Genomic DNA, 25,250 nt, shown 5'->3' with positions numbered 1-25,250 from the left:
ATTTGCAAGTGGGGTATTTATTACCCGGGCATACTAACTGCAGCATGCTTTGCTAGAGATTTTGTTAACATTAAGGAACTGTGTGTCAGTGTGAGCTGAAATTCCCCCCACACCGACAATAACCAGGCTAGCTCAGTCTGGAAGCGAATGAAAGCTGTATTTGCAAGCAAAATCTACAATCTACAATGAAATGCAATGAATATGTACAACTATACAAAATTCACAACATTAACAAATATATACAATCAACAGAAAAGCACAACCAAGCTCCCTTTGCTTCCCCCCCCAAAGGGGACCTTTCCCAAGGGGCCTGCCCCCCAGACCCCTCTGGCAGAAAGCAGAGTTAGCTAAAAAGCAAAGAGGCTGTTAACTTAGCTCGCCAAGGTCAGTGTGTTATCTTCAGCCAGAAGAGAAGAAGAAAAAAAGCAGCCAGACAGCCCAGCAATTTGCCCTGACTGTTCCTACTTTGTTTTGAGTAGTAGTTCTTAAACATTTCTATCTATCCAATGGAAGTATTTAGAACAATCATTATTTTGCTTTCTTACACCCAATAGTGACTTATTTACACTCTTTAGCTTTATCTGCTTGAACTTTGACAAGAAAGAGAGTTTCAAACCATCACAAACTGATACTGAATGTTACACATTTGTGAGTTACATGAAATATAGTAAATATGTCAGAGGAAACTCTTGGTTTGTTCCCATTGATGAGAGCCTAGATGGCAAGGCTCAAATGTACAGACAATGTTTGCTGCACACTAACCTAGAAAAGCAATGCCAGAGGCTTTGAAAGGAAAGATTGTGCAAAGTGTGAGATTACTAAAATACTGGTGAACTTTATTATTTCTTAACTTATACTTAGTCAGTTTTACATTATTCCCAGCCAGGATTTGTTAGTCCCAGAGGTGGGTCTCTGCAGGCTCTTGGCAGTCAGGGGAGAGGGATGGGCTGCTCCAGAGTAACTGGTTGGAGTTTTTGCCCAAGCATCCTTTTGCAGGCAGCTGAGAGGCTGCAGAGCAAACCTACATAAATTAGCAGTACTTGCTATGCTTCTTGTATAACCCTGCTTGAGTCCCTTCCCCAATTCAGGAAGCTGACTGGGTTGTTGAGGCCCATTTCTCACATCCTAAAAAAACCACCCTGGGTAGCTTTGAGTGTACCAGATGCGAGGGAAAGAAAGAAGTCTTCTTCCCACTGTCCCATCATGATGCCTGAAGAGGCAACAGTGTGAGTGCATGGCTGAGAGTAGGCACAGGGGTGCTCTTGCTGTGGTGCTTTGGTTTAAGAAATTACCTGTTTTTGATGGTCCAGATGAAACAATTCAGGAAGTTACGGCCCATCACCTGGTTGCCCTTAAAGCTACCCAGGGAGTCTATTTCAGTCCCCACTAAACCTGATAAGGTTAAACCTCAACTGAAGGCATTATATACCAATCTACTTGAGGTGGCACTGAACTGAACTTAGTGCTTACAGGGATACCCATAACACAGATATTCAATGTGTAAAAGACACTAATTTCTTAAATTGCTTAGCTAAATCTGCATAATTCTTCCTATAATTCTGATGGGTTTTATATGTGAAACTAATAAAGAAACCAATCCCCTACACAAAGTGCATGGTGATTGTTGATCAAAGCTGGTGAAGTTACATGTCTGGCTAAATACAAAGATTCGTCTGTGAACAACTTTCAGCTGGCAGCAGTTGCAATTATTAGTAAATAGTAATTTTATAACTGTGATATTCTTCATCAACTCTCAAATGATGAGGAGACAAATGGTGTGTGCTTCCCAGTCATGTGCAGATGTATCTCTCATGTTTCCTGTAACTGTCTATGATCTTATTTACTGCCACTGATTGTAAAGCATGTGGCAGGAACCCTTCAGGTGTATATGAATAAAAAACACCCAGAAAAGGTTATATTTTAAGGTCATCATGCTGTGGTCAGGTAAAAATGATAACAATCTTGGGGTGCACTGTGTTGGAGCTGGAGGAATGCTGCTGTGTTGGGATTGTGGCACTGATCTGGTCAGGCCTGATTAAGAAGAAGCAGGCAGGATACAGCATAATACAAATGTGTGTTTTAAGTCACTGTTGTGTCTTGGGTAACGTGTATCACTATTGTACAACAGATTGTACTGTTGATGTGTTGAAAAATACTGCTTGTAAGTCTCACTGAAGCAGTTATGCAATTTGTTACTCCCAACAAATCTTTCTCTTTTTTTTTTTTTAAGTGCTGAGTATAATGCAAGATTAAATACACTTTGATAATCAGTTTTAGAAACTACCGGTGCTGTTTAGTATATTAATAGGAATACAGAATTAATAGGATAAATATTAGATCCTCTGAATTGTGGAGAAAGGTTGGAATTTGAATTAATTTCCGGTGATTTGATTGCAAGGTAATGCTCCGTCACAGCAGAAATAGGGTGATTTTCCTGAGATTTCGAAGCCATTTATGTAAAACTTGATATCTGGCCATTGACTGACCTGTGGTCAGGAAAGCATTTGTAGTTAAACTTTTGTCATTGTGTCTGTTATTCTTTGTTATTCTTTTTATGCTGGCAAAGGAAACATTCTAGCCTGCTATTTCCCTCTGAGATCATTGGGGAATGGTTACCACTACTTCAAGGGGAGGTTCAGAGCAGAATCTGAAAGCCTTTCTGTATTTATGTAAGATGTATGTGTGCATTTCTCTAGTCATGCTAATGTTATCAAATTATACTTTCTCCTATAACTTTCATTTTGAAGTGACTTTTAAATATGGGTTAATTAATTATTTTAAATACAACATGAAAAAAGATACAGCAAAGTTATTTTTGAGGTCATCCTAGACCATTAAAACTTCTGAAAATATGTAGTCTATACAAAGACATTTAATGTGTAGATCCAGAAAATACGTATTCAGCCTATCGATCTTCAGATGTTTGATGCTTTTTGTGCCTCTAAAAAGTGATGTGCACTTTATCAGATGAGTGAAAATGTTATTTGTTAACTGAGCAACATTTTTTGCCTGATTTTTGTCACAACTAAGAAAAAAATATTTTATCAAGTGGAAATGGTGGGTCATCCACACCAGTAGCCATTGAAAGGGGAGTGAAATCTCCCCTTTTATGTCCAGACAAATACATTTTGCTTGTGCATTTACCTAGTAAGTTAATCAGGCACAAGGGTTTGCAACCATGAATGCTAATTTGTTGATTTTTTGAGTTTATCTTTTGCATCCTTTGAGGAACTGTGTCTTCATAGTGTACATCTCCAATTTCCCAAAGTTTACTGTGTCCAAGTTTTGAAATAAAGCTGTTGAATGATTCTCCGTTGTAGGAGTTTTATCCCCAGCCGAATATAAATGCTACAGAGCTGTATGCATCTCCTTCAATTGTATCTCTACATCCTTGTTCTATGAGCAGATTTTAAAACAAAATGCTTCATTGCACATCTGTTGTCTTTTTACAGGTGATGTATCACCCATCAGCATGTCTCCCATCAGTCAGTCACAGTTTATTCCACTTGGGGAAATCCTTTGCCTGGCCATCTCAGCAATGAACTCTGCCCGAAAACCGGTCACCCAAGAAGCACTAATGGAGCACCTAACAACCTGCTTCCCAGGTAGCTGGACATTAATAAATCATTGGCGAGATGGGTGCATGTCTGTAAAAGGGCAGTTAAAGAATCATACCCAACAGGTGGTTTATCTTTTCAGCTTCCTTTAAAGAATGGAGTTCCCATTGCTTTGAAGTCTATTTTAATTCACCTTTCTGGATGGGATTATTGATTAATCCTGACATGCTACATAAGAGCAAAAGGAGGCTTTAGGATTCTTACCTTACAACCTTTTCTTTATTCCTAAACAAACAGAAAATTGAGTTCTCTTTGACCAGAGCTATTCATGTGGGATGCGTTTTTTGCAGGTTTAATTCCTGACTTTATGTAAATATAAAAAAATTACTTGAGGTACTAAGCAGCAAACTGTGTTGAATCATTTCTTTTTTTCAAACAGTATCAGAATAATCTTGTTTGTGTTTTTTTTTCCTTGCGAAATAACCTTCTTTATTATCATAGTCAGAAGAGCTTAGGACTTCTTCAGTAGTTACAGAGGACAAAGCATGTGTCATAGTCAGCAGACTTAATTCCACCTTGTGACTTTCAAACTTGTAAGAGCTCTGTTGGTATCAGTTCATGTGTTGTTGTCCAATCTCCATAGATAAGACCACTCTGTGTAAAGCATTCTCTCTTAAAGGGCATGTTTCCCATATACTACATGTCTTCCTCCACCTAGAGCAGAATCTCAAAATTGGTGTGGCCTGATGCAAGTGATAGAGTCCAACAGCAATGATGCACCTGCTTCAGGGAGGGATTGTATTTAAACTGAAAGGAGGTTGTCAGCCTGGTTTCCAGGGGTTTTCAGGGCATTCTTAGACACAGTTCTGGCTTTTGCTTCTGTACTGCTGTTGCTTAAAACATCTTTTAATTTTTTTATTTTTTTTTTTAATTGGCAACTCTCTCTATGACTGAAAGGTTTGGAGAGCACTTACTGAATTCATAAGTGCTGTTAAGATATTCTTGACAGCAATTGGTAATATTTGTTAAATAGGAAAATGACGTCTTGGATTAAATACACTGTAATATCAAAAAGGAAACCTGTGTTAAGAACATGCTCTTGAATACACTTCCCTGCTGGCAATCTGTATCTCGACTTGGTGAATCATCTAAACAGCATCTTGTAGAGGCATCTAGAACAGTGATGTAAAAGCACTGGGCAGAGGTTTACTGCTCAAGAGAGCACACTGTTCTGTGCCTGGATTTACATTTCTCTAAATTAATTGAGAAACTCTATTGTGCCTCTTTTACAGCTGTAAAAAGCAGCTAATTGAAATTGCTTCAATGGGAAAACTACTGATGCATCTACCTCATCTAGGCAGCCTAACTGTAGCCAGGTTTTGATGTCTTGAAATTTTTTGCTTACATCTCAGAGCAAGAGTTACTTAAAGACTTAAATTAACTGATAATAAATTCTGATATTTTAAAATACAGTTCTGGATAGGGAGCTGTGTTTGACATAAACAGTTCTGTTTGACATTTAATAATTGCACTTTGGGAAAAATTACTGCAAGTATGTTTCATAAATACTGGCTTTCTGTCTGAATTTGTGGTGGCTTTTATTGGTCTGGGTTTTTTTCAGTATGCTTGGCTGATTTTGAAAATAGAGATATAAGTAATAGGGGGTAGAATGCAAAGAAGGCAGACTTCACAATTATAAGTCCAGTTTAATATATTTTGAATTCTGTTTTTCCATGTCATGTTCTACATAGCTGTGTACTAGAAGAGTTCCATAGACTGCAAGTATTTTCCCCAATGATTCTATCAATATTTTTATGGAAACATTATTGCATGGTAGAAATGATGATTTATTGGTTTCCTGGGAGCATGATTATGTGTAACACACTTGGTGTGTTGGGCTGTTGTTGCTAGACAGAACCATACATCAAAAATAATTCAACAGGCTGGATTATTTTGTAGACTGCTCAGAAGAAGCCTGAGGCAAGTTAGCACACAGTCTCTTGCTGTCTTTTTTTTTCCACTAGCCATGAACATAGGTATTTCTTAAGTCTGAGATTAAAAAACAGGAGAGCCTTGTTTTTCCTACCTCATTTCCCAAAACACAAGGAAAATTATTTGGGGAAAAAAATAATAATAATCTACCCTTTGTCTAATTTTATTCCCCTCTCTAGAGAAATGCCTTTCTCTCCCAGACATAGCAAGCATAGGTGTTATCTCAGGATGATTACAAGACTACCCAATAATTTTGTCCATTCCAATAAATACAGCCTCTTCTTGTGCTGAGTGATATTTTTTCATGATCATCTAGTCCAAGCCCCCAGCCAGAGCAGGATCACCTAGAGTAGGTCACCCAGGAACGCCTCCAGGTGGGGTTTTCAGCTGTGGCTTTTTGAGCCCTTGTGTTCTTTGTGGATATTTTAAAATATCTGATGTCCTCCTATATTCTGATAGGTTCAGCAATGAATTAGGAAAGAGAAACTCAGAGAGGAGACCATTACCAGGATAAATGTATCTGTCATTGTCACGTAACCTTTCTGTATCTCACCCTGTAGCAGCATTTGTCTGTGTTGTTTGTATTTTAATGAACAGATGCTTCACTGTGTTTCATGGTGTGTATAAATTTCCTAAGACCCCAGATGCTATTCTCAAACTGCCTAAGAATAATAAACCTCTTGCCTCAGTGCAAGATCTTAACAGTTGCAGTCTAGCCCTCTAGTTTGCTGAGCCATTGTGCAGGCATAAATCTGGGCCATGGCTCTATCTGAAATAAGGTATGCTAATTATTTATAACATCACATAGCAACCACTCCATATCCTTAACTAGTATTTCATGAGCCAATCAGAGTATTTCTTTTATCCCTTGTTAAGCCTTAGCATCAGCTCAGGAGAAAATCATTTTAGCAGATTTAACACCATTTAAATACTACTTCAGATGTATTTTTCATGAATTTATTGAGAAAGTTTGTAATGATAATGCACGTCTTATTTGTGGCTTTTGCTGTTTGTCGGGTTTTTAAAAAGCAAGAAGGCCCCTGCTGCACATGCTCCCATTATTCTAACTTAGAATTAAACAATGAGATGTTTGTACAGCCCTACTTTAAAATTTACTGACCATGGTTTAAATCCCATACATTACATGTAAATCTTTGAAATCCAGTATAAGGAGCTAAGAATGTAACCTCTGTTCCTGTGTTTGGAAGCCAGACTCTCTTATCTGTATGACCCTGTCTGAGCAAAACATCATGCCTTTGTCTATGTTGCCTTCAGTAAGGATTTTTTAATTTTCAAATTATTTTTTTATTCAGTTTTGTTCACATATTTATTAAAATTGTTTTGAGGTGTTCAAAATTTCAGTGCAGAAGATCCATGTGTAGTGGACTAGGATGCTTTTGAAGTGAACAGTTTTCTGAAAGCTGGCAAATTCCTCTGACATTCACCTTCATAACTGTTCACACTTTAAATATGGGAAATGTATATGTGGCACTTAAAGTAAGTGTCTTACATTAGCTGAGTTCACCCTAGGTCAGCGTTCTTTGTGAGCAGCAAACAAGACATAATCTTCTGTCTGGAAGCTCACTGGATGGCAAAGCAGACTCTCTTGAGATGCAGAAAATGTACATGTCTGATGATTCAGTGTCCAGACAGTTTCTGCTTTTGAATTATTAAACCACTACATAATCTTAAATAACACCACTGCTGTCATGCCATATTTTATATGCTAGAGTCTCTAGACTACTACCTAGACTAGTTTTTTTTCCTCTTGATGCTGTTTAATGGAGGAAGGAAGACCATAAGGAGGCTTCTGAATGTAGCAAGGTAAGTTATGTATAGACATGATGTGGGCAGGTTGCTATAAACAGAAAACTTTTGACAAAGGTAGGAAATCTGTATTAAAATCAGCAACAATGGGAGTCAGAGTAATGTCTTGCTCCTTCCTACAACGCAGGAAAGTCTAATTAAAGTTTGGGTCTATTTCTGCTTTTTTAAGTACCCGAAAGAGATCTGAACAAAACCCAGAGGTAGCATTAGTTGGCAATGCTGAACTCCAAAGATCTGCATCTGCTATTGTCACTGCTGGATTAGGGAACCATAGGGATGTGCTGTATGCGGAAAGTGATAAAAGTGATAGTCTCCAGATCCAGAGAGAATGCTGACACAAATTTACAGCATCATTGAGTGCCCAGGCATGCTAGTTTGGATTTTTCTTGGTGTTTGTCTGAGCACTTTCTGCTCACAGGACTTAGTCAATTAGCATAACTACTGTACATCCAGAGTTTAGAGACTCATTTACCCAAGATATTGTGGTCATTATGGTTTACTTGGTGAAAAAATACATATTATTATTTTTACTGTGTATTTGCAGTGCATTTTTGCCTGAGTTAGTGTAATACCTCAGAAGAGGTCAGTCTCTTTCCCTGACTTTTCTGTAAACTCCCAGGAGAGTGTTTTTCTCTCTTCTACATTTGTCCAATGTTTTTGAAACAGTCTATTAAGAAAAGTCTTTTAAGTAAAGTAAGGATGAAGAACCAAATTCTCACAGACAAAGGCAGGTACATGTTGAGGTATTTACATGTAATCTCCTGGAAAATGCAGTGGATCAGCCAAGCTGGTTATGTAGAAGCAGGAAGAGCTTGGCTACTGCACAGTAACTGTATCTCAGTTGGACCAGGATTGGACCCTGTAGTGCATTTTCACCACAGGATAGAGAACATGAGGTTGACTTTCGGGGTCATCCACTTCTTGTGGTGATGCAAGGCATAATTTAAACGGGGCAGTGTTACTCATGCAGACATAACAGCTCCAGCATAGGAAAGAAGAGGTTAGATGACTGCTGGTTGTTAAGGGGAATTGAAATCACTCTGTGTTGCTGTGCTTTACTGAAAGCTCATGTGGAAGGCAGCCTGCTCTCCAATTGCTACTACCTCACGATCCAGTGGAAACTCAGCATGCTGTTTGCTTCAGTCCAGAGACCCATCTGGCCTAGGGATGGGTGGGTCTTTTTCCCCCCAGCTCTCTGGATGTTAGGTTTTGCCATCCATTACTATTTCTGACATGTTTGCTCATCCAGCAGTTCTAGAGGTCTTACTCTCTCTAGGATTATCACATGAATTGTGGATGCTCACATGAAAAGAGGATAAATGCTCCTGATTCTCCATTTCATTTGCATATTCTTTCCAGTTTTCAGCCTCATTTATTTTCTCAAATTATATCTTTTTTTTTTAACTCTTTTCATTCCCGTGTCTTCCCCAATCTTTCAACTCATGGACATGAAATATATTTACTTCCCCCGGCGTGTTCTCTGTAACTACTTTCACTCATGTCCATGTTAGTCCTAACACTTTGTTAGTTACAGATATGATTGGATGTAAGCAGAATCCTCATGTCTCTAAATCCAAACAACACTCAAAGCCGGATGGAAGAATACTTACTATGTTGTCTGCAACCCAGTAGCAAGGAAGAGGATGAGTTAAGGAATAAGTACAACTTCTCTACTTCTTGTTGCTTATTTTATGATGAGATGTTGGCCATGGTGCCAGAGCTCTTGTTGTCATCCTCATGTGTGCTAACACAGGGAGATCACGGAGTTGCGGGCTCCAGGCTTTGACATATGGGAGAGGAGTAGTTGGTGACCAGACACTATATGCTACTGAAGATACTGTGTTTGTGGCAAGTAAACCTGCTTGAGATTTTTTCCATGAAGCATTTTTGCAAAAAGCATCTACTTTGCTGAAATGTGTTTACACGCATGATTCCACTGAATTTCTGTCTTGAAGATAGTCAGTTTGGCTTAACAAGACCCTTACCAACCTCATCTTAGTTGGCCTGGCTATGAGTAGGGGTCTTGACCAGATGATTTCATGATGTCCAACCTAAGTTACTCTCTGATTCAATTTTATTGTATTTCTTTCTCTCTCTCTTTTTTTTTTTTTTTAATGAAGACCCAGAGTAAATAATATAAACTTTTTTAGGTCAAAATAGACTATCCAAACTTTGGAAAAAAAATTCTGTCACTCTTGCAATGTAAACCAGGTCAGGACCCAGAATTAAGTTAAAACTAAAATGTGTTTTAGTTGAACAAAATTTATTGATTGAAGACAGCTTTTTCCACTGAAAATTTTGAAGGATTTTTTTGTTATGCAGCATAAACCAGTGTTTGTTTGGGTTTTTGGTTGGTTGTTTTTTTTAACTAGCTTGTGAACTAAATTTCTTGGTTCCTTAGCTCTAGATGGAACTTATTCCTACGCACAGCATACTAACCTAGTGTTTAATCTAATATGATATCGTCCTGCACCACTGAACCTGGCAAGAGTGGTGGGAAGAAGGTGGCTCACAATGCCAAGTGTACTGTATGGCTAGTGTGGCATTGCTGCAGGGTTGTCATACTTGCCCCTCTGTCAGTGTGTGATACATGATTTAGGTAGTGTCCTTCTCATTTCATTAGAAAGACAGGGAACTCAGAGAAGCAGATTTTTAGGAGCTGGATCTGTAACTTCCAGCCTAGTGTAAAAGTCTGTTTAGGTAAGATGAACTGTGTCATTCAAGGTGTGTCTTTTTTGGAGCAGCTGCCTGCGATATAGTTGAAACATTTTAATGGGAGGGCAGGTGAGTTCTATCAAGTTTGTAATAAAAAGGCAGTTTGGGGCAATGTTGTGGGTTTTTTCAGTGTAGTATTCTTCTGTGTAAAAACAACTTAGGCATCCAAAGTAACAAATAAACACTCTTTTACACGTGACTGGACATTATAATGAAGAGCTCTGGTGAACTGAGATATATAAATATTTAGTTGGAAGAAGAGTAAAAGTGAAATATTTCCCCTGACACCCTTTGATTTCCAGTGATTCCATCTTGTAGCTTAATGTCACTGGCACAATGGAAATGACTAAAAGTTACCTCCTGTTTGGTTTTTCTGTTTTTTTTTTTTTTTACCTTAACGCTCCATTAATGGCCTCCTTTCTGTTTAATTAATAATTGATAGATCTGAAGTGTAGAAGCTAAGTGGAAAAACAAACAGACAAGAGAATGCCTAACAAAGTGCTGGAGTTGTTTGTTCAGCATGTTCCAGCTTGCATATTGGTAAAACAGCTTTTTGTTGGGGAGGGAGGAATCCAGAGAGTCCCACTTGTTTTTTATGCTATGTGTTTGCTGTCATTTCTAGGCGTTCCAACACCCAGTCCAGAAATCCTTCGACATACCTTGAATATGCTTGTACGGGAGAGAAAAATATACCCAACTCCGGATGGCTATTTCATTGTAACCCCGCAGACTTACTTTATAACACCATCTCTCATAAGAACTAACAGTAAATGGTACCATTTGGATGAGAGGATACCTGACAGGTCTCAATGTACCTCTCCACAACAAGGAACTATAACTCCATCCACCTCGGGATGCGTCAGGGACCGAACACTACCCAAAAACCACTGCGACTCCTGCCATTGTTGCAGAGAAGACATGCACAGCATGCATGCATCTACCCTGCAGAGGAAATCAGCAAAAGACTGTAAAGACTCTTACTGTCCTCCTTCATTGTGTCAGGTCCCACCTACTGAGAAAAGTAAAAGTACTGTCAATTTTTCTTACAAAGCAGAGACACTCACAAAGCCTAAGGATGTAGAAAAGCAGTCTAAGAAATTTGGACTCAAATTATTTCGATTAAGTTTTAAGAAGGACAAGACAAAACAGTTGGCAAACTTCTCTGCCCAGTTTCCTCCAGAGGAGTGGCCACTAAGGGACGAGGACACCCCTACCACTATACCTAGAGAGGTAGAAATGGAGATTATCAGGCGCATTAACCCAGATTTGACTGTGGAAAATGTCATGAGGCACACTGCACTAATGAAGAAACTTGAAGAAGAAAAAGCTCAACGAAGCAAAGCAGGATCTTCAGCTCACCACAGTGGACGAAGTAAAAAGAGCAGGAATCACAGAAAGTCTCATGGGAAATCGAGGTCACACAGCAAGACCCGGGTGTCCAAAGGAGACCCATCAGATGGCTCTCATTTGGACATACCTGCTGAAAGGGAGTATGAGTTCTATGATCCCTTGACTCGATCCCCACGGGAAGGCTGTTTTATAATAGAACACAAGGGAGATAATTTTATAATGCACAGCAATCCTAACATGATTGAATCGCATTTTCCCATGACACCAGAGTGGGATGTGTCTGGGGAGCTGGCCAAAAGAAGAACTGAAATGCCTTTCCCTGAACCTTCCAGGGGAAGCTCTCACTCTAAGGTCCATCGGAGCCACAGCCATACACAGGATAGAAGATCAAGGAATGAGCGGTCCAGTAAGGCTAAGGAAAGGTCTAGATCCATGGATAACTCCAAGGGACCTCTGGGCTCAACTACTTTAGGCACACCTGAAGATATAGGTGAAGGCTGTAGCCCAGATGACCAAACAACTAGCCAAACTTTCATTGACGATAGTACCTTAAGGCCATCTCAGTCACTCAGTCATCAAAGGGCTCTGATTTCATCTGCAAGCTACAAAGAGACTTGCATCCCTGAAATAGCTAGTGGCAGTGTAGAAACCCCTAGTTCCTGTAGCCTGTTGGAACAAAGCAAGCCTACAGAGAATTTGCCACCATACAGCGAGCTCAACTCCTGCACTACAAAATCTGTAGTTGATGACTATTTTCAATGCAACACATCCAGTGAGACTGTGCTTACTGCTCCGTCACCACTGGGAAAGAATAAAGAGGACCATGATACGCTGACAGGGACAGATGGGCTCAAAAAAATTACTCCTGCAGAAAGACAGTCTCAACATATTGCTAGGGATCCTGGGGTGCACAAAGATGAGTCCCCAAAGGGCCCAAGCACTGGTACAGCAGTTGCTGGCCAAACATCAGAGGTGATTGCAAACGGGCGGCTAGTTCAACACCATAGTGCTGAATCAAGCAGCCTTGATAAAAGGAAAGAAATATTTAGCAAGGATACACTCTTTAAACCTCTGCACAACACCCTTTCTGTGAATAGTTATCATAAGTCCAGCACACCCCTGCTAAAGCCTCATCAAAAGACCCCCTCTGACACATTGCCAGTCAGATGTGAGAAACTTGAACAAGCGATAGTAACCTCAGGCACACAAGTCACGCCTGTTTCACAGAGACAGCAAGAGACAGCTGGGAACCAGGAGGCCTCCTTCGACTACTACAACGTATCTGATGATGACGACTCGGAGGAAGGAAACAACAAAAATGCTGAGGAAGAAAAGAACAGGGATGATGTTGGTACAATGCAGTGGCTCCTAGAGAGAGAAAAGGAGAGGGATCTGCAGCGAAAGTTTGAGAAGAATCTTACTCTTCTCACCCCAAAGGAAACAGAAAATAGCAACAACCAGAGAGCCACTCACTCAGCCCGCCTGGACAGCATGGACAGCAGCAGCATTACTGTGGACAGCGGGTTCAACTCTCCACGGTAGGGCTGTCACATTCATTGCAGCTTTACAGACTAGAAAGTTCCATTTATAGTTATATATTTGTGGTACTGGTGACAGAACTTAGGGCCATTTTGAGCAGTTGCACACACTTTCAGACAGTGTTTTCTACAACTCTGCAATCTGCTATTGAGGTGTGTGGCTTTCCCACCATACCAATGACCATTTGCAGCATTGACTCTGTATTAGTTCATTTTCTATTGCTGAAAACCTCCCTGTATAATTTTTTTTCCTGTATTAAACTTGTGTTTGCACTTAGAATAGAAGGGATGAGCTCTTGCATATTCCCCCTTCTCTTTCCCTCTTAGATATCATCAACATGACTAATCAGAAGACTAGACATGATTAGGTGGCATAACCTTTATCTCAGACAAAAAAACCCAAACAAACGAAACATGATTATTCCTTTGGGCTTGGGCTTTTTTGTTTGTTTTCTTCAAAAAATTTGGAAGCATATTCCAAACTGGTGAGACTGGTGCAGCTGCTCCCCCTGTAAGACCGAAAGTCCTCAGGATATTTAAAGTTCGGAGGTGACCCAGTGCTGCATCAGCAGAGAGAGGGGTGCCTTGCCTAAGATATTTGGGAAAAGATTCCAGATGTTTGTGTGTGGTGGTGCTGGTAAGTCATTTCCATTCTAGGGATCTCAGAGATCATGGAAGTCTCAGGGTGCTGGCAGTCTTACAGGTATAAGGAGGAGAGAGTTGCTAGTGTGTTCTGTACCCTGGAGATTTCACAAGCTCATTTCAAGGTTAAGAATCCTTCACTTGAGCCTTCTTTACTCTCTGTCTGACCTTTGACAGTCCTAAGTCCCTGCTGGAATGGAACTTCACTGGTTTTGTTTGCTATGGATAGCAACCTATCAGAGTTCAGAGCAGTAACTCTTAAGAGCACAGAAATAATTTACTGTAGTAGTTCTTCTACAGTGTCTTACTTCATTTTAAATTACTTATTGTCTATGTTTTAAAAACAAAACCTCAAAGTCTGGATTTCTATTAAGTAAAAGAAAATAAGGGGTTTGTGGGAGGGTTTCGAGGTTTTTTTTTTTCATTTTTGATTTTTTTGTCCTCAGAATTACATTTTTAAAAAAATCTATAGCAAAGGCTCTCAGAAATGTGAAGGATTTACTGCTTCTACACAGGACTAAGCTTCATTTTCAGTCAGTCGTGTCACTGCAATGAATTCCTTCAGATCTGATGGCTACTCCCACCTGATGTTAATGACAAGGCAGTAATTATATGGCCTGCTGCAGCATGCAGTGATCATCAGACTAGAGCAGACTTTTAACATATGTATAATTTTTTCTGAGTAAAATATTTGAAAAGTGGTTGGAGTAAATTGTACTTACACTGAGTCCAGCTTAAAAAAGAAGGTCTTGAGTTTGTTCCTGTTCTTGATTGCTCTGCAGATGCTTGACACCTTTCTCACATACAACTGTTGTATAAGGCTATTTGTACTGTTGGGGTTTTTTAATGTAATCTCTTCTTGCTATACCTGCAGTCAGTTTTCGTGGGGGAATATACAGTGGTGTTTGCTTCTTGCTAGGCTTGCCCAACTCCAGAGTGCATTTCACCTCCAGGACAGGGTGTCAGTCAACTGAATAAAAATCTGCTCTTAGCCTACTGTTTTGCTAGCTGTATGCTGGACGAATATCAGGCTTGTGTTTCTGGTTAATGCAAAGGCAGACATTTCCTTCCCTAATTATTTACACAAAAGGTAAAATTTCTGTTGCTGTTAATCTTAGCTAGCAAGAGAACAGAATGTGGCGAGCATATTGGATTTAGTGCTGCTATACCACTGTGTTTAGATCAAAAGGGAAATAGATAAGCAGCTTTTAATAATGATTGTGTTCCACACATCTCCTTTTTTTTTTTTTGTTCACTGTTTACTTATTAACAAATGTCTTTTTTTTTTTTTTTTTTTTTTTTTTTGCAAGGTCACATAAAGTAAAATTTAAAGCAAGGTTCTGTAGGGTTGTTTTGTAAGACCAGTGTGTAGTCCAGTTCTTTCAGAGGCTTTTTCATGAGCATTGCGTCAAGATGATTAAATTGAATGATTTTGTTGAGTTTTGGTCACCCCTTGGTATAAACCTATACAAGTAAATTGAGATGAGGGTGAATTCAGCCCTTTGGCTGTAATTGCCGTGCTGTTATTTCTTTACTACTTCATAAGAAAAAATACACTTCACAACCCTTTATCCAGAAAATACAAAAAATCTATTCAGCATCCATCACCTAGATTCACCTAGATCTGATAGTGTCCATTAGCAGATGCCTAGGGAAGAGTATTAAGAATAGGACATGCATGTAGTGATATTCCCTAGCTAACCTCCACTGATGGTGTAAATGTTGACTTCCTGAGGTGTGGTGGTATCTTTTCATTGAAACTGAAGCTTGCAATGTTGCTTGGGAAATCAAAATTACCAATTCCACACTGTGAAAGAAAACTGCATTTTAGAAGTGTGACAAATTGAAAAAAGAAGCATTTGGGGAGGAAAAAAAAAATGTAGTTAAAGAGATTTGCAATAGTCATTTGACTTCAAAAGTCATTGTGTGAGCAATTTGTGAATGCTTCACAGTATTTTGTTCATTGCTTTTATGCAAGTTTATATAGCAAATATCAGCTGTCAATTTTATTCTTTACTTTTTAGAGATTATATAATTCTACTGCTCTTTTGTCATCTGAAGAAAGAGCTCATTTGGGCACTCTGCATGCAAAACTCTCACAACAGTCTTTGTGTAAACATGTAGTAAAACCAGAACAGGAAATGTTTGAAGATCCGGAATTGGCCATCCCATAAAGAATGATAAAATACTAAATGGTCTTTTAAACAAACAAACAAACAAAAAAAAAAACCAACAAAAAATTGCATCTATTTTCATTAAAAAGCAGAAGGAGCAGAATCAAACAATGAGTAACAAAAGTGCACTGTATGTCACTGTGGCTCACAGATCTCTTACTCTGTGTGTTTGGAACTACTGACAATAAGTGATAACTGACAGAAGGTGATCAGTACCATTCTGATCCATTTAAAAGCTCTGTGAAAGTTTTCCTAAAAAGAATCAAAGGTTTTCCAGATTCAGTCAATCTAAGATTATTGAAATCTGCCCTACAAGTGAACATGGTGCTTCTTCCTTCCCATGTGCCACACGCTGACGTCTCCCCTGCCACATCCAGAGACGTGTAGTCCTACTGTTCCCCTGATGTTAGCACTAATTTTTTTTTTTTTTTAAACTTTTTAGGGCTAATATTTAATGAGAGTGGCCCCTGTTCTGGCTGGCTGCAAGGCTCAGCATCAGGGAAGCAGCAGGAACATGTGGCAGGGTCAGGTCCACGCAATGCAGGCAAGATCTGCCCCTTTTCAGTAGCAGGCAAATTTAGGTTGACGTTAAACTGACTATGAAGCTCTGTCATTAGTACCTTTCTTTCTAGTGCTTATTCCACAAACCCATTCAGTCCTCTAAAGGTACTCTGTGAACATCTCCATAGCAAATTATGATATCATTTTGCAAAAAAAAAAGAGGGATATAGGTGAAGAATAGAGAACTGGGGGCCGCCTGGCTATTTGAAAACCAAATGTCTCTCTACACAGGAGATCAAAAACTGAGACCAGAAAGAGAACAGAGTAGTAGTAGTAGTAAAACCAGCTTTAGCATATCTTGGTTGAGTTTTTAAAAGCCGAACAGACTAAAATACAGGCTCCTCTGTGTTCATAATGTATCATTAAAAGGCTTATTCTTTAAAAATGCTAAGTATCCTGTCACTCCTGTGGCTAAACAGTGTGTTAGAACTTAAAGGAACATTGTCCATTTTAGGAATGAAATAGCAGCCCTGGTTGTTGTTCAAAGTATAATCACAGACCAGGCAGTTAAGATTTCTTGGAGTCTTGTAAGTTGCAGTTGTCTCACTGCAGAGCCAAATTGAAGTGTTGTGTTTAGAAACATTGTAGGTTTAATGTAAAGTAGCATTTTTAGTTACTATTTTGTGTACAAAGACATAAGTAGAAGAGGACAGAGGAAGCTCTGTTACATGATTGCTCTCCCAGCTTCCCTAGTCGCTTTGGCTGATTTGATGAAGCTACTTTGTGCAAAAATGCACCAGTCAGGAAAGAAAATTAGTATGTTCCACGTGCGAGATGGAAGCTGTTTCCCTGAGTGAAAAATTCAGATGCTTGATACGGGTTCAGTTTACAGCCTGTGTGACAGCTTCAGCTCTGCTTAGTGCTTTACGCTTGTTACAGTATGATGACTGCTGAGTACCTCTGGAACCCATTTTGGAGGAACATGTGTGTACCATCAAAATGAGATGGTTCATTGATGTGACATTACATACAAACACAGGAAGCCTATTATAAAACACTCTATTCTCCTTTCCTTTCTGGGTAATGGATATATAGGCATGTCATATATGAGTGTGTATATATATTTCTTTTCCATTCTAGTACTCGTGAGAGCCTGGCATCCAACACTTCAAGTATTGTTGAAAGCAACAGACGTCAGAACCCTGCTCTGAGCCCTGCACATGGTGGCGCAGGCCCAACATTCACCTTCCGAGCCACTGCAGACCCACCGACAAGTGAAGCTGAGAAACTGCAGAAACCTGCTAACTGCCTGCAAGCTTCTGTCACTAGTGTCTGATAGTCATCCTGCTTCAGATCTTCTGTCTCATCCTATATAGCAAAGTTTACGACACTGGGACTGATGTTTACATCTTTGGGGAAAAATTTAAAAAGCATCTCAACCACAGTTTTAGTGTTTACTTAAACTGTGCTGCTAAGTAGACTAGGGGCAACAAAGATATCTTTATTTCAAGGTATTGCTTTTCACATTTGCGGCTCTGTAGCAACAGAAATAGCAGTAGGGATAATATGTACACTTTTTGCTTCACTTAATTGTAACTGAGCACATAGATAAAAGTCTAGACACTGTAAGTGTAATCTGCATTTTCCATGTCCATGCAGTTGCCAACTTCATTTAAACAAAAAATGCCACAGATGTGTGATGCCCCTGGTCAGAGGCTAAACTCTGCTGCAGAGTTGATTGTTTCTTGCTTCAAAAACTGAGCCACTGCTGAGAATAACCAGCCAGGACCACGATGAGGAAAACAATGCCAAACATGACAAGTGATGACCTCAGCTCTATCTGTGAATTATTAATCCTAAGCAGTCATTTTCACTGTGCGTTTTTGTGACACAATTTTGCAAATACCTGTATCAGCAAGTAAAAAGAGGTATGGGGGTTGTTTTGGTTTGGGTTTTTATTAAGTATGGTGGGTGGTAAGGGAGATGGCTTCTCCTTGTGTGTTTCAAAAGTATGAGACATGTTTACTTACTGAGACTTGCTACTTGACCTTCCATAGTCACAAATGAGGAGGTGGGCCTTCACAGAGGAGGGAGTAGGGAGGGAAGGGAGAGTTATAACTGTCATGGAGCCACAATGTGGAGTGACACAAAATATAACAAATGTCTTCAGTTATAAAGTATTTTAAAAAGATAATCTAATTCTTGTGTCACTTCTGGTATTGCAACTTGCCATTAATATATGAATCAGGATAACTAATTTCTTAGAACAAAAATATTCTTTATGATATAAATGACAAGTATGGCCTGAAGAATTGATTTCTTTCTAGTGGAAGGACATAAATCTATTTTATGTAGCTTATTAAATAGAGTGCCTAAATTAGGCTATTAAAAATAGCATACATTGTAGTGATTATCAGAGAACAAAATTTAGAGAACTATAAAATTCTGGCCTTTTTATTCAGTGGATGTTATTTGCAATTTAGCATTTTACAGACATGTCTAATTTCTAGAAATTAAATGTGTCCACATGGTTGGCAGTAGAAATCTGAATTCTGTAGGTATGATATATCCTAATTGCTCTCCCCTAAACTGTTACTCTAAAGCAATTAGTGCTATGCTAATTACTGCAGAGTAACTTCTAAGGATAGTTAAAGTCCAAGAGTAATTTTTAGGAATAAGGTCACATTCTGCTCTGTTACTCATGCAACCTGGTAGTGCAACAAAATGACTTCAAATTTAACTTCTTTCTCTCTCTCTTTTTTTTTTTTTTTTTTTTTTTTTTAATCAAATGGATAAACTGGTGGAGGAATAAGAAAGATAGTAAAATGTTCAACAGCCCAAAGTGTTACATATAAAAAGGATGTTTATGTTGTCTAGCTCTCGTAGTACACAGGTCTGAAACCCGACTGTACATATTAAAACCCAGTATTCTCATCAGGTTCTGGTGACATGTATTACTCTGTACACAAAGTCATCTGAGCTTCACTCATGTTCTCTGTTGTCATCAGAAGTCTTTACTGAAGATTCAGCCTTATGTTACACAGTTGGATATAGTTTATTTACTTACCAACAGCTTTCTAGCTCTGGACACAATCAGTTTCCAATTCTGTCAAGAATGGCCAGTCAATGCACAGGTCTGGTTTCCTTGGTTTTGGTGTATGATTTCCATTTCATAGGAGCAATAAGACCTTTCAGTGCATATAAAGGAAATTATTGTGCTTTTGGTTGGTTATCAAAGTCACTTGGCCTTTAGCCTTCTGCCTTATCATACCTTCCAAGATGTGCTCTAATTACCATATAATGCTTTGCATGACGCCTCTTATTATTCAATATGTAACTCCAGTCGTACTTATTCCATGCGAACTGTAGAATCAGAGTTTTTTGTGGGGAAATGTCATATACTATGCAGTGGCTGACTGTGATTTTGTTTCTGAGATGAACTCTGACATCAGTAGTATGTATCACTTCAGTAAATAAAAGTGTCAAAACGATAAATTCACAGTGATGATCTGAAGTGCTAAGAGCAGTATTAAAATGTGAATGATGAACAGCAAATTCCACCTTTGGGGAAAATATTTGTTTGTCATAAACTAATCAGAATTTATGCAGGCAGCTGGTTGTACAGAAGACAATTCTAATGAAATACAGTAGTACGTACCTATAAACTGTGTAGTATGTTATTTCCTAAAGTTCCCAGAGACCAGCAGACAACATAAATGTCATATTAATGTTGACATGGCATTGTACCAATATTAATGTGACTCTTAGAATATGGAATGTAAACAGAAGTTTCAAATAGAAACGTTCTAATCTTGAATTTTTTTTTCTTTTAAAATCAACAATGAAATATAAGGAAAAATCCATCTTGAGGTTCTGGTAACAAAACCACAAGAGTGGAGCCTGAGTGCTTTATGTCACCCTAATCCTTTGATGAAATCATAGCCTTGTATTACATGGTTGCTTGTCTATCGTTCTTCTAATGTATCAATTTAAAGGTTTACAGAGTTAGATTAGGTTGAATCTGTGTTGTGTTCAACTGTAAAGGGTCAACACAAATCTGTCGGCATTTTGCACACTTAATATGTATTATTATAATACAACATGTTACTTTTATGGTAATTTTTTTTACACATATAACTACCTCCATGAATTTGATGAAATGCAGCAACGTGAAAAGTGTATTGTACAAAGCAAGGTTAAAAACTTTGAAGCATTAGGTCATGGCATTCTCTTTTGTGTCAATGCTTGCGTATGAAGTCATCGTGTTTCCATTGCCACAGTTTCCTTTTACAATATTAAAAATCTGGCTTTCAGATGAGTCACTTAAAGACTTTGACAAGGCTGCATAATTGGGATAAAAGTGAACCTCACTTGTCCCCAGTTACTGCTAAAATTTCTGCCTGGTAGAACTTGAAAATGTATTTGTAATTTAGCAAATTAGGAACATCTGCAGTCTGTGAAATACAATTGACAGTTTGGGGTTTAACAGAAGACACTCTGGGTATTTTCTTGGCAGCCTTCAACTACTTTGGGCCTTGTTCTGCCTCCATCTTTGTCAACATATCAGGTCATGGTGTTAAAACAGCTCTTCCTTTAATGACATGCACTCTGTTCTCTAGATTGTGTGCATCTGAAACGCTTGCTCCTATAAAAATTACCAACAGCCTTTAATTGACTTCACTGGGAGCAGTATTAAGGTCCCTACTCAAGGTATGTGCCTATTGTTCCAAGAAACGTGGGCAGGTTTCCAAGAAAAACAAAACTGGCTTTTGAAAAGTAGCCAGCTGCAACAAGCCATCTTTCAAGAGGGAAGAAAGAAAGATTTTTCCACAAACCAAAGGAAGAAAGTGGCAGTTGAACCTAAGCAGATCACATTTATATACAAATCCAGATTTACAAACACCTCTTTCAGCAAACCTAGTACCATTATTCTGATACAAACTAACCTACAATCATCAGTTGAGCTAATTATGCCGTTTTTAACTATCCATCATTAGCCATTTGACTTCTTGCACCATTCTAAAATGTCCGTTATATGTGAAAACAACACTCAACTTTATAAAGTAAAATGTATTGGAAAACAAATATTTTAATGAAAACTGTGGCCTAAGTGCTTGCCAGCAGTAGTCATTTTTAGAAAAGAGAACAAGCACATCAGTATTCAGAGGCCATCATAAACATGGATAATACTTTACACTTAAATCATGCCTTTTTGCCTGAGGCCCTCGAAGCACTTGTACCAGCTAAGCCTCAGGAGCCTAGGCGATAGGCAGAGTTTGCTGACCCTACTGTATGCCCAGGCACATGGGGAAAAACAAAGGCTAAGAGTCTGCAGACTGAATTATGAACCAGTTACTTTCTTAAAGTTACCGGAATAATTTTAGTAGTTACCCAAAATGTTTCATATTTCAACTCTTTGAAGTTATTCTTTTGATGCATTCGGTGTAAGTAAGAGAGAAACTGCTTTGCAGTCCTGCAGAGACTCCTGGATTAGCAGTGCCAAAACCAACCAAGTCTCCAGTCATTAGAGTACTGTGGGCAATGGTTTTAGAAACAGTTACTTTAATTAAAAATTTGTTTTTCAAAAACATTTCACAGAGCTTTCCCCAACACAGTGTTGTGCTGAGAAAGCAAGTAGCACTCCTAATCTATCTGGTGTCACACCCACAGTTTACAATTCTCTTTGCTCTTTGGAAGAAAACTGTACAGTATTAGAGAGAAAAGTTCTATTTTTTACAAAATTCTTTAAAAAAAAAAAAAGTATATATCTAAAAGGTTCCCCCCAGCATAAGTAAAGTGCATCATTGCTGCATGAGAACCATGCAGTGGAGCCCCCAAATGCCACATTGGTGCTAGAAGAAAACAGGACTATCATGCTTCTTTTATAGCGGCGTTCTAAACGTTGGTTTCAGTTATGCGGGTGCAAATCTGGCATAACTCCCCTGGTCTCCCGCAGAGCTGATGGAGATGGGAATGGGTCGTTAACTCCATTGAAGCTCAGTTACTGAGCTGAGGGTTTCCATGTTCCTCCCTCCCACCCCAAGACACTAAATGCAGAGAAGGAGCCCGAGTCCACGCACACACCTGGCTCTGGAGGGGCAGCCTGGGTTGAATCCCTGATGAGATGCAGAGCTGCCCAGCCAGGATGCTCCAACAGCCACCATGTGTTTCCTACCTTGGAAGGGCAATTTTCCGTACAGTGCAGTGCCCTCGTGTCGTATAGTGGTTAGAGACACCCGAAGGATACCCACCCAGAAGTATGAAAGGGCCCTTGGAGTAATTGGCACAGATGTTACTTTTATATGTGGAGGAGACTTAAATTTAAAGGGATCATAATTCTGCAGGTAATTTTCTGTGAGTGACTGAATGTGGCTGTTGCATTAGGTTTAAATGAATTAATAAATGCAAGTGGGACTTACTGTATGTTAGAAGGGAGTTTTGCAGCCAAGACTGCCTTGTATAAATGTGTTTGCACTGAAAAAAAAATTAAAAAAATACTTGGTCTCTGGTTGCTGTAAAGGTCATCCAAGATGGATGTTCTGTTTATATTGTATAGTATTTCATATGAAATAATTGCAGTTCATGAAATGTCTTCCCTAACGTTACTGATTTATAACAGCACATTTGTAACATGGTTTTTATCGTGTCAGTGTACCATATTGTAAATGATGATTACTTGTCATGCTTAGTATAATAATTTAAAGGGAAAAAAAAAAGGACAGGGATTTTTGTAAGTCTATATTTGAAAGTCCCTCCATATGGTAATATTGTGTTCATGTTGTTTATGTAGTGTTGTGTGAAATATCCATTTTGGATTGTGTTACTTTTTAAGATATTAAATAACATTTGGTTATATGTTTTAAGTGGATTCTTTGCACCCATAGAGGGTTGGTTTTAGAGGAAATACTTATATTTCCATTTTACATGCTGTTTCCCTTGCTTAGGAAACCTTGCACAGCAAACAAGAATTCTCAGAAAAATCTCATAACAACTTGGTGTGTTCATGCATGCTTTTAAAAAGGGCTCTGAGCCATTCTAGTATGAGCACAAGGGATCAAATTTACCAATTTTGAAACATCCCCTGTTTGGACTGAACATGAAAGTAATAGGTGCAGGGGGAGTGAGATCCCCACTGAATGCCTGAGTGCCCAGCTGAGATGCACCTGAAGTTGAGAAGATGGGAAGTCTATTAGGGCATCCTGATGCCAAAAGCAACATGTGTAAGGTTCTTCTTTTTCAGTCCTCTGTCCTCATGAGACAAAAGAGGACATGGTGCACACACACACGATAAAGAGCACCTGCAAGGAAGGATATTTTCACATTCTTCCAAAAATTATTTGATTTTTTTTTCCACACCATGACAGCAGTGTAAATTGGAAAGCCCCATGTGGACAATGTAACATGAAGGTGCCATTTTCCTGCCACCACCTGGAAGAAAGTTTTGAGGAGGTTCAGTCTTCTGGGAGCTTTGCCAGAGTTTTACCTTGAGAACAGCTGTTTGCCAAGTTTGGCTATTACAACATAAAAAGCAAAGCTGCATCTGTTCTAAGTATGTGCTTGGCTTGTCACCTGCTACCATGCTATTTGCAGTCTTCTCTGGTTTGTTCATCTTCCTTTGTAATCCATCTCCTTGAAGTGATGCATCCTGAGTTATAGGAAAAAACAAAACAAAACAAAACAAAAAAACCCCAGCAAAGCCAAGCAGGGTTTAGTTAGGGCTTTGTGCTGGTACTGACCTAGTTTCTTGCACAGGTAAAGGCAGTTTTGGGTGGTGGTCAGAGTCAGAATTGCTGGAGAAGTCTGCAGGCACCATTTCTCCCTCAGAGAGCACTTTGCTTCAGTCTCTGCCCTACCAGTAGGCTTGTACTTTGGGCAATAGATTGGGCTGATTGTTATCTAGGGGAAACTACTGTTGTCCAAACCCATCACACCTTGCACTGTAAAACTTGCTTAGGAGCGTCACTTGAATTCTCTTTGTACTTACTCTGCTGACAGGTAAACTGAAGTTCTTAAGCAAGTGACATCTTTTTGGTGAAGCAAGGCCTATTAGCAAAAGATCTAGGGCTACTGCTGGGCTGAAGAGCTATTCTCTTGCTATTGGATTAGGTCTTTCTGCCAAGAGCACTGAGTCACAACAGCAGATTTTCATCCCTCTCTTATCTACAGATACCTTACACCTATGAGATAACATTTTTGAAAGTTTTCCTTCTCTCCAGACTTTTCTTGCATCCTTCTCCTCCCAACTTATTTTCTGTCATGTCCTGCTTCCGTTTTATCATCTCTCAGAATCCTCTTCTCTTCTGCTCCTTTTTGACATTTATCCTCCAAGTTAGGGTTTTTTAATATGCATTACTTGACATAAGATATCTTCTGCCCCTTTTCTTCCTTTCTCCTCTCAAAATGTTATCCTAATCCTACAACATATTTTCCACACTTTTCCATTACTTTTTCTTTTGCTCTTTTCTACTCATCAGGAAGACCTCAGTGAAGAAAAGGTGGTCAGCTCCTTCAGGATAGACACTCATGACAGCACTTCCCTTCAAGCCATGCCGTGCAGGTTTGTGGTTTTTAAAAAAATTAGCAGTATAATTATGCCTCTGCATTTAGTCCCTTCTGTTATCTTCCTCCTGGTGACAGGTGTTCGTATTTTGATTGTATGCTTTTCTGCCCAGCATCTCTGTGAGCCATCTTTGAGGGCTCAAAGAGGAGACTCAAAACCTCAAACAATCCTAAAAAAAACCACATCATGTTTGTCTCAGGGCACCAAGCAAGGTCCCAGTAAATGCTTAGAAAAGCAATTATAAAAATGCCCAGCTGTGCTTCTCAGAACAGCTATGTGGAAAATGGCCTCATCTGACTAAGCCATTCATAAACTGTGAGGAGGGATCCTACTGTTCCAACACTGCTGTTCACAGCTGGTATATGAAGGGAGAAGGGTTTTGCAGCAGAGTCAA

The 25,250-nt window shown here is 39.1% G+C and overlaps 1 protein-coding gene across 1 annotated transcript in view; it reads left to right on the top strand.

The window, feature by feature from the left end:
- Positions 1-17,632, top strand: part of STOX2 (storkhead box 2) — a 66,637-nt gene extending 49,005 nt beyond the window's left edge. Inside the window, exons 2-4 of the mRNA XM_054383208.1 lie at positions 3,453-3,605; positions 10,714-12,979; positions 17,437-17,632. Coding sequence (XP_054239183.1) covers positions 3,453-3,605; positions 10,714-12,979; positions 17,437-17,632 — 2,615 coding nt within the window. The remainder of the gene's footprint in view (positions 1-3,452; positions 3,606-10,713; positions 12,980-17,436) is intronic.
- The last annotated feature ends 7,618 nt before the right edge of the window (positions 17,633-25,250 follow it).

This window comes from Indicator indicator, chromosome 8, assembly GCF_027791375.1.
Source record: "Indicator indicator isolate 239-I01 chromosome 8, UM_Iind_1.1, whole genome shotgun sequence".
In the NCBI taxonomy this organism is placed as follows: Eukaryota; Metazoa; Chordata; class Aves; order Piciformes; family Indicatoridae; genus Indicator; species Indicator indicator.
The sequence above is the reverse complement of the archived record's forward strand: the minus strand, read 5'-3'. Positions and strand labels throughout refer to the sequence as shown.